The sequence below is a fragment of the Hyperoodon ampullatus genome, assembly GCF_949752795.1.
Source record: "Hyperoodon ampullatus genome assembly, chromosome: 17".
In the NCBI taxonomy this organism is placed as follows: Eukaryota; Metazoa; Chordata; class Mammalia; order Artiodactyla; family Ziphiidae; genus Hyperoodon; species Hyperoodon ampullatus.
The window spans coordinates 33,924,300-33,942,616 of record NC_136930.1 but is presented as its reverse complement, the minus strand read 5'-3'; the positions used below and the strand labels follow the sequence as shown (position 1 = coordinate 33,942,616).

General features: G+C 35.8%; 1 protein-coding gene across 1 annotated transcript in view; it reads left to right on the top strand.

The window, feature by feature from the left end:
* PIP4P2 (phosphatidylinositol-4,5-bisphosphate 4-phosphatase 2) overlaps nucleotides 1–18,317 on the top strand; it is a gene marked incomplete at both ends in the record, with an annotated part of 95,818 nt that overhangs the window by 63,597 nt on the left and 13,904 nt on the right. The window contains one exon of the mRNA XM_079722538.1: nucleotides 9,714–9,766. Coding sequence (XP_079578664.1) covers nucleotides 9,714–9,766 — 53 coding nt within the window. The remainder of the gene's footprint in view (nucleotides 1–9,713; nucleotides 9,767–18,317) is intronic.

Genomic DNA, 18,317 nt, shown 5'->3' with positions numbered 1-18,317 from the left:
AAACAGACATTTCTCCAAAGAAGACATACAGATGGCCAACAAACACATGATAGGATGCTCAATGTCAGTAATCATTAGAGAAATGCAAATCAAACTACTGTGAGGTATCACCTCACACCAGTCACAATGGCCATCATCAAAAAACCTACAAACAGGGGCTTCCCTTGTGGCGCAGTGGTTGAGAGTCCACCTGCTGATGCAGGGGACACGGGTTCGTACCCAGTCTGGGAAGATCCCACATGCCACTGAGTGGCTAGGCCCGTGAGCCATGGCCACTGGGCCTGTGCGTCCGGAGCATGTGCTCTGCAACGGGAGAGGCCACAACAGTGACAGTCATGCGTACTGCAAAAAAAACCCAAAAACAATAAAAAAAAACCTACAAACAATAAATGCTGGAGAGGGTGTTGCACTGTTGGTGAGAATGTAAATTGATACAGCCACTATGGAGAACAGTATAGAGGTTCCTTAAAAAACTGAAAATAGAACTACCATATGACCCAGCAATTCCACTACTGGGCATATACCCTGAGAAAAGTATAATTCAAAAAGAGTTATGTACCACAGTGTTCATTGCAGCACTATTTACAATAGCCAGGTCATGGAAGCAACTTAAATGTCCATCGACAGATGAATGGATAAAGAAGATGTGGCACATATATACAGCAGAATATTACTCAGCCATAAAAAGAAACGAAATTGAGTTATTTGTAGTGAGGTAGATGGACCTAGAGTCTGTCATACAGAGTGAAGTAAGTCAGAAAGATAGGAACAAATACCGTATGCTAACACATATATATAGACTCAAAAAAAAAATTTGATTGTGAAGAACCTAGGGCCAGGACAGGAAGAAAGACACAGATGTAGAGAGTGGACTTGAGGACACAGGGAGTGGGAAGGGTAAGCTGGGACGAAAAGAGTGGCATGGACATACGTACACTACCAAATGTAAAATAGATAGCTAATGGGAAGCAGCCACATAGGATGGGGAGATTAGCTCAGTGCTTTGTGACCACCTAGAGGGGTCGGATAGGGAGGGTGGGAGGGAGACACAAGATGGAGGAGGTATGGGGATATATGTATATGTATAGCTAATTCACTTTGTTATAAGGCAGAAGCTAACACACCATTGTAAAGCAATTATACTTGAATAAAGATGTTTAAAAATAAATAAATAAATAAAAGGAAAATATCTAGATGTTAAAACAAGAAAAAGAAATCACTATTGATTTACTATAGGATTACTCCCTCTGTAAGTATTGATATATATGAATTAATTGACTAATTTAAATATAAATAAAATATATTTACTCTCCTTTTCTCTCTTATATGCAAGCATATTTAGTTTGAAATACCATTTAAAACTCTTCAAAATAGATTTTTTCAGCTTACTTCAGTGAGTTCTCTTCCACAATTACCTTGCATTTGCATTTTTGCCCAGTTTGTTTTATATTCCAAATCCTTGGCATGCATAGTCCTTATAAGACACATTATAAGTGAGCCGATTTCATTTTTTCAAAAATATATATTGAGTGTGTACCAGACACTGGGCTACATGCTGGAGAAACAGGAAGTCCCTGCCCTTGTGGGATTTTTCCAGTCTAATAGGCGAAAGACAATTAAAACAAGAATTATATGAAATCTAGTTAGACTAAAGCAGAGAAATACAGAGTGTTCTTAGTGTACATATGGAAGCATCTAGCCTAGAGGAAGTGACATTATCCTAAGAGTAATGCAAAGCTAAAGCAGAGCTTTATAATTAATTTTTTGTGTATAGATGCTATGTCTATAATAGACTGCATATGGGCAAGCCTGAAGAAACACAAGACCAGATATTTAGGTTTTATTATTCAGAAAAGTGATCATGATGGTCATGAGTAGCATAAAGAATTTGAGAAAGAATTGGCTATACTGATATTAGTGTAGATAAGGGAATGAGGAAGAAAGTAAAATTAAAGACAACTGTTACAAAGGTTTATATTTAATTTTTTGAAATCATCTGGAAGTGATTTCTAGAGAATGATCCAAGTTGAGAGGTTAGATAGATGTGTGTGACATGGCTTTTATTAAAATTTATGCATTTAGATATTTTCTCCACAGAAGAAAATTACTAAAGTAATTTGCAAGTCAGAAATGAACTTCTAAAAGTAAGCTCCTTCTTACTTAATATTCAGTGCAGGCACCTGAATCATATTAACATAGTAATTATGATTTTAAAACTTTAAGTCTTTGACAGGAAAGGGTGTTTTGGATTAACATATGGTATTTAAAGATTATTTCAAAATTCCCAGAAAACAAAGTTTTTGGTGACTAGAACAAAGTACATACCTTTAGGTTGGCTATTACCTTGGAGAATTTCAGACTAATGAGAGATACTGAGTGTTACAAAAAATAAACAGACCTGGAAACTCTTAATTTTGACTTGAGAACTTCACCTTATATTGTTATTATGCAGATCCAAGTAATCTTATATGCTTTCTAGTATTCTTTGCCCTTCAAGTTTTTAACTAATAGGATAATTCATCTATTTATTCCATACTTTGTTTCAGCCTTGGCTTACAAGGCCCAAAAGCAATTGAGAAAAGTTACAAAGTCCAATAGCATTGACAAATAAAATATGAAATGGTCAGGGAGAATGAAAAATAGGACAGAAATATGATGAAGTCACGCATAAGTGTATAAGTATGCATAATATATATTCCTGAGCCGTTGTTAAAATTTTACTGAATGTTAGCTATGAGCCTTCTATGGTTAATGAAAAGAGGAAAACATAATCTATTACAACAGGGGTCCCCAACTCCCGGGTCACAGACTGATAGTCGTCTGTGGCCTGTTAGAAACTGGGCCGTACCGCAGGAGGTGAGCAGCAGGCGAGCGAGAGAAGCTTCATCTCTATTTACAACTGCTCCCCATTGCTTGCATTACTGCCTGAGCTCTGCATCCTGTCAGATCAGCAGCAGCATTAGATTCTCATAGGAGTGCAAACCCTACTATGAAATGCACACGCGAGGGATCTGGGTTGCACGTTCCTTATGAGAATCTAATGCCTGATGATCTGAGGTGGAGCTAAGGCAGCGATGCTAGCACTGGAGAGTGGCTGCAAATACAGATTATCATTAGCAGAGAAGATTGACTGCACAGAGACCATAATAAATCAATTGCTTGCAGACTCATATCAAAACCCTATCCGTGAGTGGCAAGTGACAATTAAGCTGCATCTGGTGGCAGGCATTATAGTGGCAAGCAAGTTGATGTACTTCAGTTGTACAGCTGCATCTAATGGCAGGCTTTAAGTCAGAATCCGACACTTATTTTAGTCCGTTCATGGCCATCCCATTATTTTGTCTACCACTTCCATCTGCGCCTCTTTCCCGCACTGTGCACTTGTCTCAGTCACAGTTATGGTAAACCCACAAGCTAACCCTAGCCAAAATGAGTAAAAAACAAACGTTGCTGGAGAGCTTCTTTGAAAAGGGGGAGAGACCCAATGATTAGACAGCAAAGACTCTTAAGACTGCCAACAAAAAGAAAGCTGCATTTAAAAGAAAATACCAAGAGTCCTACTTAAATTAGTTCATTGCCACAGGTGATTCACATTCTGCAAGTCTGCTTTGTATAATATGTGGCGACCGGCTAGCCATTGAAGCCATGAAACCTTCAAAACTGCTTCGCCACATGGAGACCAAGCACCCTGCATTAAAAGACAAGTCTTTGGAGTTTTTCAAAAGAAAAAAAATGTAAACATGAAGAACAGAAGCAATTATTGAAGGCCACCACTTCATCAAATGTGTCTGCATAGAGAGCATCATTTAGTGGCTACCTGCATTGATAAAGCTAAGAAGCCCTTTCCTATTGGGGAAGAATTGATCCTGCCTGCTGATAAGGACGTTTGTCGTGAACTTTTAGGAGAGGCTGCAATTCAGAAGGTGATACGTGTTCCTCTTTCTGCTAATACCATAACTAGATGAATTAGCAGAGGATATTGAGGCACAATTGTCAGAGAGAATTAATGAGTCATCGTGGTATGCAATCCAGGTTGATGAGTCTACTGATGTTGACAGCAAGGCAACAATGCTCACTTTTGTGTGATATATTTTTCAGGAGGATGTGCATGAGTATATGTTATGTGCAATTTTGTTGCCAATCAACACCACAGCCGTAGAACTATTCAAGTCTTTGGATGATTACATATCAGGAAAACTGAATTGGTCATTTTGTGTTGGGATATGCACACAGAGCAGCTGCCGTGACTGGACGGCTTTCTGGTTTCACTACTCTGGTCAAGGAGGTCGCTTCTGAATGTGAGTCTACACACTGTGTCATCCATAGAGAAATGCTGGCTAGCTGAAAAATGTCATCTGAATTTAACAACGTTTTGCAGGATGTGATTAAAATTATCAACCACATTAAAGTACATGCTCTTAACTCACATCTGTTTGTGTGGCTCTGTGAGGAGATGGACACAGAGCACACACATCTTTTGTTATATACAGAAGTGAGATGGCTTTCTAAAGGTAGATCACTGACCAGAGTTTCTGAGTTACGAGAGCCACTCCAGAGATTTCTTTTAGAAAAAGTCACCACTGGCCGCACATTTCAGTGACACAGAATGGGTTGCAAAACTTGCTTACTTGTGTGACATATTCAACCTGCTCAACGAACTCGATCTGTCACTTCAGGGGAGAACGACAACTGTGTTCAAGTCGGCAGACAAAGTGGCTACATTCATACCTCTACTAAAGCCAAACTGGAATTATGGGGACGATGAGTGAACATTGGGGTTTTTGTCATGTTTCAAAGATTAGCAGAAATTTTGAAAAAGACTGAGCCAGGGCCTTTTTTTCCCAGCTGGTTCATGATCACCTATCTCAAAATGATCAAAAGAGTTTGAGTATTACTTCCCAACCAGAAAAGAACCCTGAATTGGGAAGGAATGGATCTGCGACCCATTTGTGAATAAACCAGGTGAATCAATTTTGTCCGTGCTACAAGAGGATCAACTGCTTGAGGACGAAGATGATGGAGGCCTTAAAAGTATGTTTGAGACAACTTCAAATCTCCATATGTTCTGGATTAAAGACAAGGTGGAATATCCTGAGATTGCCACAAAAGCACTGAAAAGCCTGCTTCTATTTCCAACATCCTGCCTTTGTGAAGCAGTGTTTTCTGCAGTGACAGCAACCAAAACGAGATTACAGAGTAGACTAGACAGAAGCAACACACTTCCGGTGTCACTGTCTCCCATCACCCCCCGATGGGACCATCTATTTGCAGGAAAACAAGCTCAAGGCTTCCACTGATTCTGCATTATGGTGAGTTGTATAATTATTTCATTATATATTACAATGTAATGATAATAGAAACAAAATGCACAATAAATATAATGTGCTTGAATCATACCGAAACCATCCCTTTCCCCCCTCCCCCCGGTCCATGGAAAAATTGTCTTCCACGAAACCAGTGCCAGAAAGGTTGGGGACTGCTGTATTATAAGATATTTGTGAAGTTTTCATAAAAGTTCACATAGGAGCTTTTACTGGAATACTGAGACCTAAGAGAGAATTTTTCCAATGGATTAAGATAAAACAACACTATAATAGACTGTGTCCTCAACAATATTCTTCATTTATAATAACATAATACAATGTAATATAATATCACTGTTCTAATGCTAAAATTAAATTTACTAGGAATTCACTTCACAGTATTCATTTAACAGCCTGGCTGGAACCATGGATAATGTTGAGAAAAGCTAGATTTGTGTTTTCCAAAGTGTATTCATTAGAACACTCATTTTATAGGATAATAATAAGTGTTATGCCAGTAAAGAGTTCCAGGATCATTGGGAATTGCTAGGATAAAAAAATCAAGCAGAGGGCTTCCCTAGTGGCGCAGTGGTTGAGAGTCCGCCTGCCGATGCAGGGGACACGGGTTCGTGCCCCGGTCCGGGAAGATCCCACATGCCACGGAGCAGCTGGGCCTGTGAGCCATGGCCGCTGAGCCTGTGCGTCTGGAGCCTGTGCTCCACAACGGGAGAGGCCACAACAGTGAGAGGCCTGCGTATCGCAAAAAAAATAAAAAAATAAAAAAAGATAAGCAGAATTTTTATAGTTATATTCTTTAGCACTTTTATTATGTAATATGTTAAAATAATAATAATTAAATGTTAAATGATTAAATAATAATTAACTTAATTATTATAATTAAATTAATTAAACTTAATTTCTTATGATAAATAAATAATGTTAAAGTCCAAGAGGAAGTTTTATGTAGTATGTGCAAACAATTTTGAGGGGATTGTCTAGCCAGACCAATGTTTTAGGAGATATTGTTTAGAAAATAATTTTCCAGGGGCTTCCCTGGTAGCGCAGTTGTTGAGAGTCTGCCTGCCGATGCAGGGGACACGGGTTCGTGCCCCGGTCCGGGAAGATCCCACATGCCACGGAGCGGCTAGGCCCGTGAGCCATGGCCGCTGAGCCAGCACGTCCGGAGCCTGTGCTCCGCAACGGGAGAGGCCACAACAGTGAGAGTCCTGTGTACCTCAATAAATAAATAAATAAATAAAAATAAAAATAAAATAATTTTCCAGAAGAATAAAGATAATACAAGCTAGTCCTCCATGAATGTAAAGAAGTTTCTTAAAACAACTGAACAGCAGAGAATTTAATATTGCATCTATGTGGGACACATATTCACTGTTGCTGTTGAAAGGCAGGTCCACATTCTGTGTAGGGTTGACATTTTCCAATAAAATCTACAATATGTGCCTGAATCATAGATGATGGCCCAAACTTTGCCCTGAAGTGGGCCAGTGTAGTACCTTCAGACAGGTTAAGATTTTCTTCACTAGTTCATAGGGTTCTATGGTTTGGTGGCTTAGCAGAGAGTGGCAGCAGTTTTAACTTGAACATACTTTAAAATAATCACACCAGTTGCCTATTGTATCCATTAAAAAACAAAACCTAGTAGGGTACTATCAAATGACTAGTCTTAGCAGTATACCTTTTTTACATGCCTTCTAAAATCAATTTAAAAATATACCTCGGGGAAACTAAGTTTATCTGTTATACAGAATGGTTAGAAATAAGCCAAATATTGAAAGACCTCTACTAAAAATAATTGGGTTTTAGAGAAGTTGCTTTTAATCGTTCTGATAGAAAATATCTATCTATTTTTCACAATAACCAAAACATGGAAACAGTGCAAATGTCCACAATGGATAAATGGATAAAAAAGATGTGGTACATATATACACAATGGAATATTATTCAGCCGTGGGAAAGGAGGATATTCTGCCATTTGTGACAACATAGAGGGACCTTGAGCACATTTACTAAGCGAGATGACTCAGTCAGAGAAAGACGAGTACTGTATGATACCCCTTATATCTAGAATAGAAAAAAATCAAACCTGTGAAAAACAGAAAAATGGTGGCTACCAGAGAATGGGAGGTGGAGGATAAGATTGATAGTACAAACTTGTAACAATAAATAAGTCACAGAGATCTAATGCACAGAATAATGAATAGAGACAATAACATTGTACTATAATTATGTAATTGATAAATATCACTACAGTGGCAACCATGTTACAAGATATATATATATATATATATATATATATATATATATATATATATATATATATAAAAGAATAGACTATATACATTAAATTTGTACAGTGTTACATATCAAATTTATCCAATTAAAAAACAGGAAAAATTAGATTTTTTCCTATTGACACTTCAAGGTTTGGCAGTAAATTTTTAAGAGTGAAAAGGCTGCATTTTAGATAAGAGAATAGTAGTAAATCCTTTCAAAAGCACAGGTATTTGCATTCATTCAAATAGATTATGACAAACATTTATAATAATAAATATTTTTCTATTCTTAGTTTGCTGCATTTAAATGAGTACTTATAGATAACAACAAAACCAGATGTGTTAGGTTGCTGGCTGTATAACTTACTAATCATACAATAGAGTCTTAGTTGTTTGTTAGTAATAATTGAATTTATCATATATAATCTGTGCTAAAATGATAAAATTGGACTAAATAATCTCCCATAGGTTGGTCATCTAAAATTCTAGATTTTCTGTGCCAGTGTGTTAGCCTTCAAGCTTGGATTTTGAGTTACTCTTCTCTTAAGTGTTTCATAATTGCTTCCTCAGCCACTTTGCTTCTCTTAACAATGAAAAACTTGTTTGTTATTTATAAATAAAATTTGAAATGACATTACAAGTTCAACAACTATCCTAAAACTAATTTCAAAAACATGAAAAAGTACTTAGTAAGATTTCTGTATTCTTCACTTCTTAATGTTCTATGCCAATTTCTGTAGAAATCTATGTAAATCTGTTTAGCACATTAAGCATTTTTACTATTAAGAATAAATTAACTTGTTATAAAGTAAATAATAAAAGAAAGAGTTAAGGCTGCTTGAAAAAAAATGTAGCCTTTGTTTGGCATTCTCAGATATTGAAAAATAATCATTGTGAAAAGAGTGAACATTCATGTAAAGTTTCATTTCTAGTTTATTTACCTTGGGACTCTATATTCCTACTGTGACTGAGAGAGATTATTTCAAGGTTAAGTAACTTTCAGGAGGTTTGAAATAAAAATGAAGAAAAAGTAGTCCAAACAAACTCAAATTTATTTGTTCTTTTGTAAAAGCTAGTCATTAAAAAATTAAAAAGAAAAAATAGTCAAGTATCAGATACTTTCTGAAAGTTTTCCTCTATTATGTTGAAAACATTTGAATATGCATAACTTATTGAAGCCCTACTATACCTAGAACTTGAGAGTTATGAAGAAAACTGAGTGACCTGGAATCCTAAGCAAAAATTAATTTTAGTGAAAGAAAAGTTATTTTGATGATAAAACTGCTAATGTACTTAACGGAATTATACAAAAGAAATATACACTTTACAAGAAGATATATAGAAAAGCAAATGATGGAAGGTGAGGAAAGTATTTTGAAATATTTTTTTTTGTGGTAAATAGTTACTTTATTTTTTTTTAATTTTTAAGTTTTACTTTAAATGTATATTGTACCTCCTTTCAAAGACTTTACTACCAGTAAGCTGTTTCAAGCATCTGAATAACAATACTGTGAGGAAGGTAACCCATTTTATTACCTACATTACAGGGAAGAAAATTGAAAGAAAGTTGTCTGTAGAAGGACTGTATTTTGTTACATAGAATAAGCAACTATAGAACAGAAAAGAGCTTCCTGACATTAATTCTACCTGTATCTAATTTGTTTAGTTTATTTACTTTGTGCATTTTCTACATAAATAGAATAGTTGCATTTTTAGTAATGAGTCTAAATACTCATTTAAAAAGCTAATCATCAATATTTAGAGGAAAAACTACATTGAAGGTACATGAAATATGTTTTTATTTTCTGGCAGTGGACTGAAACATAAAGGTGAATGAAATGACCTGAATTTCAACATTACATCCAGTTTTCATTGTAAAGCAAACATAGATTGCATCAGAACCTTGAAAAAATCATGGGAACTGTTTCAGAGGGGAATCCCAGCCTTTATTTTAAGGGAGGGGGAGATGTGTTGGAGGGAAAAAGCTCATATAACTATGAAAATGTTGATGTCTTCTGCTGTGATCCCTGAGGACATTTGAACTAAAAGAAACATCTTATCAGATTGGATAGTTTTCAGTTTTTGTTTTCAACCTCTCTTCTTATTTGTTTTACAGTGGATGGAACTGAGGTTCAACACTCTGGCAAAATGCCCACACTGCAAAAAAATGTAAGTTCTGTACCACTGGAAATAATGTTGGGAAATATTTGAGAACAATTTAAAGAGTTCAGAATTCTCACTTAAGTAAATTTTGATTTTAAGACATACTATGGGATGAATGCATGTTTAACATGTTTATGCTTTTCAAGACTAAAAAAAAGACGTCTTTGGACTGATTAATATATTCCATTTTGAAACTGAAATGATTGGGATTATCTATTCTCTAAAGGTAAGTCAATTTACCTTTAGAGAAAGTGAAAATTACTAAAATTATCAGTAACCTGGTAATGATTTTCAAATGTTCTAAGTGGTTATAATCTATTGCAAATCATCTAAAATTTATATTTTTAAAATGGACTGTATAAAAAAAATGGACTGTAATCTTGGAGAAAACCAAATTTTGGGGGGGTTATAATTAGGAAGTTGAATGGCAAAGTTTTTATAATTATTTATCTCTCTTCAGTCAATTTCTCTGTATTCCTAAATGGTGTACCTAAGGAAAATAACAAAAGGCAATATAAAAATGGGAGAAACTAGAAGACATTTTGATTAAAGACATTTTATGCCATCTATGTTGGGAGACCCCAAGTCACCCTAAGATTTTTTGACTTTCTAGGAGAACTAATAGGACTTAGTATACAGTTGTACTCACAGCTTTATGGTGAAAGTATGCAAAACAAAATCAGCAAAAGAAAAAGGCATGTGGGGCAAAATCTGGAGGAAACCAGGAGCAAGTTTCTAAGAGTCCTCTCCCAGTGGAGTCATAATAGGACTTCATTCCTCCAGCAATGAATTGTTACAACATATGTGAAATGTTTTTGACCAGAGAACCTTATTAGGTCTAATTGGAGCTGGTCACATAGGCACCTGCTGCATAGCGCATGCCACAATTCCATATTCCCAGAAGGAAAGCAGGTATTTGGCATAAGCCATATTGGTTGTACAAGTAATTTAGGCATAGCAACCCACTCTTATCAGTAAGGGAATAGTTAGAACTTTCTTGAAATCTAAGTTCCCAGGTGTCAGCCAGGGGCTTACCTTACAAGCCAACTTGTCTAAGGATAGCAGTGTTAGGCCTGCTAAACTCTTTTCTGCACAGTATCTTTTTTTTTTTTTTCTTGTGGTACGCGGGCCTCTCACTGTTGTGGCCTCTCCCGTTGGGGAGCACAGGCTCCGGACGTGCAGGCTCAGCGGCCATGGCTCTCGGACCCAGCCGCTCCACAGCATGTGGGATCTTCCCGGACCGGGGCACGAACCCGTGTCCCCTGCATCGGCAGGCGGACTCTCAACCACTGCACCACCGGGGAAGCCCCCACAGCATCTATTTTGATAATAAAATTTTAATTCAAAAATTACTGTTTTCCACTTACATGTGGAAAGTAAGCAAAGGAAATTATACTGGAATGTTTTGATAATTAATATTTAAAATAAAAAATATCAGCTCATAGTTACATTTTTGTGATCCTTAGAATAAAATAAATATTATATCTATTTTGAGAGTAAAATAACCCTGAGTGGTTTATAGGAGGAATGTATTAAAAACTGTCTGAGAAGTAGAATATATGTAACAAAATATCGCCATTTATTTGTGCTAGATCTGATTCCAACTAAATATAATCCTGTGAGAATAACTTCTTTACAGCACATTTCTAGCTTCAAAGGAACAGATATTTCCTTTTTTATTCATTTGTGAAATTAATCATATGAATGCTTAACTTAGCTGAATCCGGGACAAGTCTGTACATGGAGGAGCAAAGTGGATGACCCAAAATAAGTGCACAGAAAAATATATACTTCAGGAACATACCAAATGCATGTGTGTGTGAATATGTCTATGAATAATCCATATTTCTGTATGTCATCTGTATTTTCAGAAAAATGAAGACAATTGCATATATCTTTATGAGGAACATTAAATTAGATTTAAAAAATCTTTTAGAAAATAAAAAAACTTCTAATGATTAGCAGATTGTGTGCTAAGCACAGTGATTGTTGCTTTGTGTACACATATATATTAGCTGTAATCTTTATGACAATCCTGGATAGCAAGAATTATTATCCTCATTTTATAGATGAGGAACTGTTAGAAAGGATAAGGATTTTGCTCAAGTGATTTGCTTGGTTGGTTAATTATTTTAGAACAATGACAATATTTTGCTAATAATAAAGAAGTATTGAATGTCTAGATATTCTACCATTGGTTAAGGTATCACAAGACTGTATTAATGTGGAGAAGAATTTATTAATTACTTAAGGAACAACTTGCTTTGAAATTCACATGACATAAATCAGCTTAAATATCATTCTTAGAGGAATGTGTATAGAATTGGAATCACATGCCGAGCTTGGGAGGACTTAGGGCATGCATTACTTATTTGAGCAAAGATGGTGTTATTACATGAACACTCATGGGTCATATCTAGATTTCTTTTCTTTTTGAATGTTTTTCTTAACAAACTGATGAGTCATCTGTTGAAGTAAGATTCTGAGATGTTTATTTCTTTAAACTCAAATAGCAAATGTCCTAAAATTATTTTTGTTATAGAAGTTACTAAATCATTGCTATGAAACCAGCGTGTTATTTTTATATCTCACAAGACAAGTGGAGAATACCTTCCCCCAGGGCTCCAGAGACCAAGAAGCATTTTTTTATCTCACTGTTTTTTTTTACTCATGCAACCACTGAGGCTATTGTAGCTGAAGGTGAGGTTTCACTTTCAATTGGGCAGCTTGTAGCTACTGCTAGGCAGGAGATGTAGTCCTAGCATTCTGAAATGACAACTTGGATGATATTTCCATGAAGATGTTTTAATGGACTTAAGATTAGTAGACATGATGATTTAATCCATGATAATTATCAATGAATATCATTTCTCCTACATCACTGAGATACTTTGGGGATCTCTTCCTGTCATTTTAATCAATAGCAGACTCATTCTCAGAAGTTATCCTTTTATTTTTCTGTTTAGTGCTTTCTTTTATAATTATTCATTAATTCACCATCCTGTGCTAGGTATTAGGTGCTCAAAATAAAGATATAACCTTGCCTTCAAGGGACTTAGTCTTGTGGATATACGGAACAGAATAGACCATTACAATAAGGTTTTAAGCGCTTTGGAAGGGTATACCTAGCATGCTTTTCTCTGAAGGGCCCCTAATCCAGACTGGAGGGAAAGGGAATGTGAATGAAGGCCTCCAGGAAGGGGGGATGTTAAAGATGACTGGGAATGATATGAAAAAAAGGTCCAATTGTTCCTTGTAGAAGGAGCAACCTGTGCAAAGGTATAGAGGTACAGAGGAGTCAAAGTATAGGTGTGCTATGAAGGAAATGGAATAGATAGGGTTTAATGTGAAGGGACAAGAGAGAGATTGGGTCAAGAATGACCTTGTGTCGGAGAGGCTGTAGAACCATTCACTAAGACAGGGAATGAAAGATCTAGAAGAACTGTGTCCAGCAGAGAGATGATAAGCTCATTTTGAATGTAGGTATAGAAAGACTCTTAGGTTTTCTAGATTGGCTACATCATCATCCCTTGAAATTCAGATCCATCTACCTGCTTTTCAAACCACCAGTCTTGCATCAATATAGCCATGGCTTCTTCCTTCGTTTACCAAGACAACTGAGAGCTGAAAAAATTCTATGTTGATTAGCTCTTTACAAATGTAGAGCTTTACATTTCAGCAAAACCCTTGCTTGATATTCCCTATTTAAGTGTCCTTGATTAACTCTCTCCCCCATTCCTCAAAGTGGTTATCTCCAGATATTTTATGTTCCCCTTACTCCCCCATTCCTCATACCCTCTTCTCTATCTCAGCAAATGAGTTGCCTTCTTCCTGTCTCTCTCAGATGTTTGAGGCTATCTGTGAACTCCCTCATCTTCACACTTCCTACCTCTAAACATTTTTTATATCTATGCTCACTTTATTTCTTCTTCTCAGAGGGATGAATGTCTCTCCCTTTCAAGGCATATCTCTTTAGTTCATCATGGCGCCACATTCATCCAGGAGTAAAGTGGAATTAGCATCAGTCCCCACTAGGCCACTGAAATTTGCTCTGACAAAATTCATGTCCCAATTGCAAATTTTATTTTTTAAATTTATTTTTAATTGAAGTTTAGTCGAATTACAATGCTGTGTTATTACTGCTGTACAGCAAAGTGATTCAGTTATACATATATATATATACACATACATATATATATATTCTTTTTCATATTCTTTTTCATTATGGTTTATCCCAAGATATTGAATATAGTTCTCTGTGCTATACAGTAGGACCTTGTTGTTTATCCATTCTATATATATCAGTTTGCATCTGCTAATCCAAACTCCCAATCCAACCCTCTCCCCACTTGGCAACCACCAGTCAATTCTCTATGTCCCTGATTCTGTTTCTGTTTCATAGATAGGTTCATTTATGTCATATTTTAGATTCCACATATAAGTGATATCATATAGTATTTGTCTTTCTCTTTCTTATATACTTCACTTAGTATGATAATCCCTAGTTGCATCCATGTTGCTGCAAATGGCATTATTTCATTCTGTTCTATGGCTGAACAGTATTCCATTGTATATATGTACCACATTTTTTTTTTTAATATTTATTTATTAGGCTGCGTTGGGTCTTAGTTGTGGTGTGCAGGCTCTAGAGTGCTTTGCAGCATGTGGGATCTTAGTTCCCCGACCAGGGATTGAACCTGTGTCCCCTTCATTGGAAGGTGGATTCTTAACCACTGGACCACCAGGGAAGTCCCTGTACCACATCTTCTTTATCCATTCATCTGTCAATGACATTTAGGTTGTTTCCATGTCTTGGCTATTGTGAATAGTGCTGCTATGAACATAGACTTGCATATATCTTTTTGACATAGAGTTTTGTCAGGATATATGCCAGGAGTGGGATTGCTGGATCATATGGTAGTTCTATTTTTAGTTTTCTGAGGAGCCTCCATAATGTTTTCCAAAGTGGCTGCACCAAATTACATTCCCACCAACAGTGTAGGAGGGTTCCCTTTTCTCCACACCCTCTCCAGCATTTGTTACTTGTAGATTTTTTAATGATGGGCATTCTGACTGATGTGAGGTGGTACCTCATTGTAGTTTTGCTTTGCATTTCTCTAATATTTAGTGATGTTGAGCATCTTTTCATGTGCCTATTGGCCATCTGTATATCTTCTGTGGAGAAAGGTCTCTTTAGGTCTTCTCCCCATTTTTCAATTGGGTTTGCCTTTTTGTTGTTGAGTTGTATGAGCTGTTTGTATACTTTGGAAATTAAGCCCGTGTCAGTCGCATCGTTTGCAAATATTTTCTCCCATTCTGTAAGTTGTCTCTTTGTTTTGTTTATGGTTTACTTTGTTGTGCAAAAGCTTGTTAGTTTGATTACATCTCATTTGTTTATTTTTGTTTTTATTTCTATTGCCTTGGGAGATTGACCTAAGAAAACATTTGTACCAATTACCTCAGAGAATGTTTGCCTATGCTTTCTTCTAAGAGTTTTATGGTGTCATGTCTTAAGTTTAAGAATTTAAGCCATTTTGTGTATGGTGTAAGGGCATGTTCTAACTTCATTGTTTACATTCAGCCATCCAACTTTCCCAACACCTCTTGCTGAAGAGAGTTTTTCCTATTGTATATTCTTGACTCCTTGGTTGAAGATTAATTGCCTGTAGGTGTGTGGGTTTATTTCTGGGCTGTCTATTCTGTTCCATTGTTCCATATGTCTGTTTTTGTGCCAATATCATACTGTTTTGATTACCGTGGCTTTGTAGTATTGCCTGAGGTCTAGGATGGTTGTGCTTTGAGCTTTGTTCGTTTTTTTCAGTATTGCTTTGGCAATTCTGGGTCTTTTATGGTTTCATATGAATTTTAGGATTATTTGTTCTAGTTCTGTGAAAAAGGTCATGGGTAATTTGATAGGGATCACATTAAATCTGTTGATTGCTTTCCATTTCTTTGAATCACCTTCAGTTTCCTTTATTAATGTTTTATACTTCTCAGCATATAAGTCCTTCACATCCTTGGTGAGGTTTATTCTTAAGTATTTATTTTTTGGGTTGTGATTTTAAAAGGTATTGTTTTGTTACATTCCCTTTCTGATATTTCATTGTTGGCATAAAGAAATGCAACTGATTTCTGTATGTTAATCTTATATTCTGATATCTCTCTGAATTCGTTTCTCAGTTCTAGTAGTTTTTGTGTGGAGTTTTTAGCGTTTTCTATATATAGAATCATATCTGCATATGATGACAATTTTACCTCTTCTCTTCCAATTTGGATACCTTTTATTTCTTTTTCTTGTCTGATTGCTGTTGCTAGGACTTCTAATACTATGTTGAAGAGAAGTGGTGAGAGTGGCATCCTTGTCTTATTCCAGATTTTAGCAAGAAGTCTTTCAACTTTTCACCATTTCATTTTATACTGGCTGTGGGTTTGTCATGAATAGCTTTTACTATTTTGAGATATGTTACCTCTATACCCACTTTGGTAAGAATGTTTATCATGAATGGATGTTGAATTTTGTCAAATGCTTTTTCTGTATCTATTGATGTGATCATGTGGTTTTTGTCCTTTCTTTTGTTTATGTGGTATATTACATTGATTTGCGTATGTTGAACCATCCTTGTGAACTTGGGATGAATCCCACTTGGTCGTGGTTTATGATCTTTTTTATATGTGGTTGGATTTGATTTGCTAATATTTTGTTGAGAATATTTGCATCTATATTCATCAAGATATTGGCCTGTAATTTTCTTTTTTCATGGTGTTGTTGTCTTGTTTTGGTATCAGGGTGATGGTGGCTTCATAGAATGTCCTTCAGAGTGTTCCTTCCTCTTTAGCTTTTTGGAAGAGTTTGAGAAGGATCGGTATAAGTTCTTTGTATGTTTGGTAGAATTCACCTGTGAAGCCATCTGCTTCTGGACTTCTGTTTGTAGGGAGTTTTTAAATTCCAGATTCTATTTCAGTTCTAGTGACTGGTCTGTTCAAATCATCTATTTCTTCTTTCAGTCTTAGTGGGCTGTATGTTTCTAGAAGAATGTTCATTTCTTCTAGGTCTTCGAATTTGTTGGCATATAATTGTTCATAGTATTCCCTTATGGTTTTTTTGTATTTCTGTGGTATCAGTTTTTATGTCTCCTTTTTCATTTCTTATTTTGTTTATTTGTATTCTCTCTCTTTTCTTCTTGGTGAGCCTGGCCAGAGGTTTGTCAGTCTTGTTTATCCTTTCAAAGAATCAGCTCCTGGTTTTATTAATTTTTCTATTTTTTTAAATCTCTGTTTTGTTTATTTCCTCTCTGATCTTTATTATTTCCTTTCTTCTGCTGACTCTAGATTTTGTTTGTTCTAATTCTTTTAAGTGGTATGTTAGGTTGTTTATTTGAGATTTTTCTTGTTTTCTGAGGAAGGCCTGTATCTCTATGAACTTCCCTCTGATAACTGCTTTTGCTGTATCTGGTTGTGTTTTCATCATCATTTGTCTCAAGGTATTTTTTTTATGTTTTATTTATTTTTAAATTAATTTTTATTGGAGTGTAGTTGCTTTACAATGTTGTATTAGTTTCTACTATATAACAAAGTGAATCAGCTATACATATATCCCCTCTTTTTTGGATTTCCTTCCCCTTTAGGTCACCAGAGAGCATTGAGTAGAGTTCCCTGAGCTATACAGTAGGTTCTCATTTGTTATCTATTTTATACATTGTATCAATAGTGTATATATGTCAATCCCAATCTCCCAATTCCCCCCAACCCTCTCTTTCCCCCTTGGTATCCATACATTTGTTCTCTATGTCCGTGTCTCTATTTCTGCTTTGCAAATAAGATCATCTATACCATTTTTCTAGATTCCACATATGTGCGTTAATATACAATATTTGTTTTTCTCCTTCTGACTTACTCTACTCTAGGTCCATCCACATGTCTACAAATTATCCAGTTTCGTTCCTTTTCATGGCTGAGTAATAGTCCATTGTATATATGTACCACATCTTCTTTATCCATTCCTCTGTTGATGGTCATTTAGGTTGCTTCCATGTCATGGCTATTGTAAATAGTGTTGCAGTGATCATTGGGGTGCATGTGTCTGTTTGAATTATGGTTTTCTTTGGGAATATGTCCAGTAGTGAGATTGCTGGGTCATATGGTAGTACTATATAAGTATTTTGTTTAAATTTCATCTTTGATGTCATCATTGACCCATTGGTTTTTTAGTAGCATGTTGTTTAGTCTCTATGCAATCATTTTGTTCTCATTTCTTTTTCTGTGGTTAATTTCTAGTTTCATGCCATTGTAGTCAGAAAAGATGCTTGAGATAATTTCTATACTCTTAAATTTGTTGAGGCTTGTTTTGGCCCTAATATGTGATCAATCCTTGAGAATGTTACATGTGCACTTGTTTTTTTTGGATGTCATGTCCTGAAAATATCAATTAAGTCTAACTGTTCTATTGTATCATCTATTATCTCTGTTGCCTTATTGATTCTCTGTCTGGAAGATCTGTCCATTGATGTGACTGGGGTGTTAAAGTCTCCTGCTATTATTGTATTCCTGTCAATTTCCC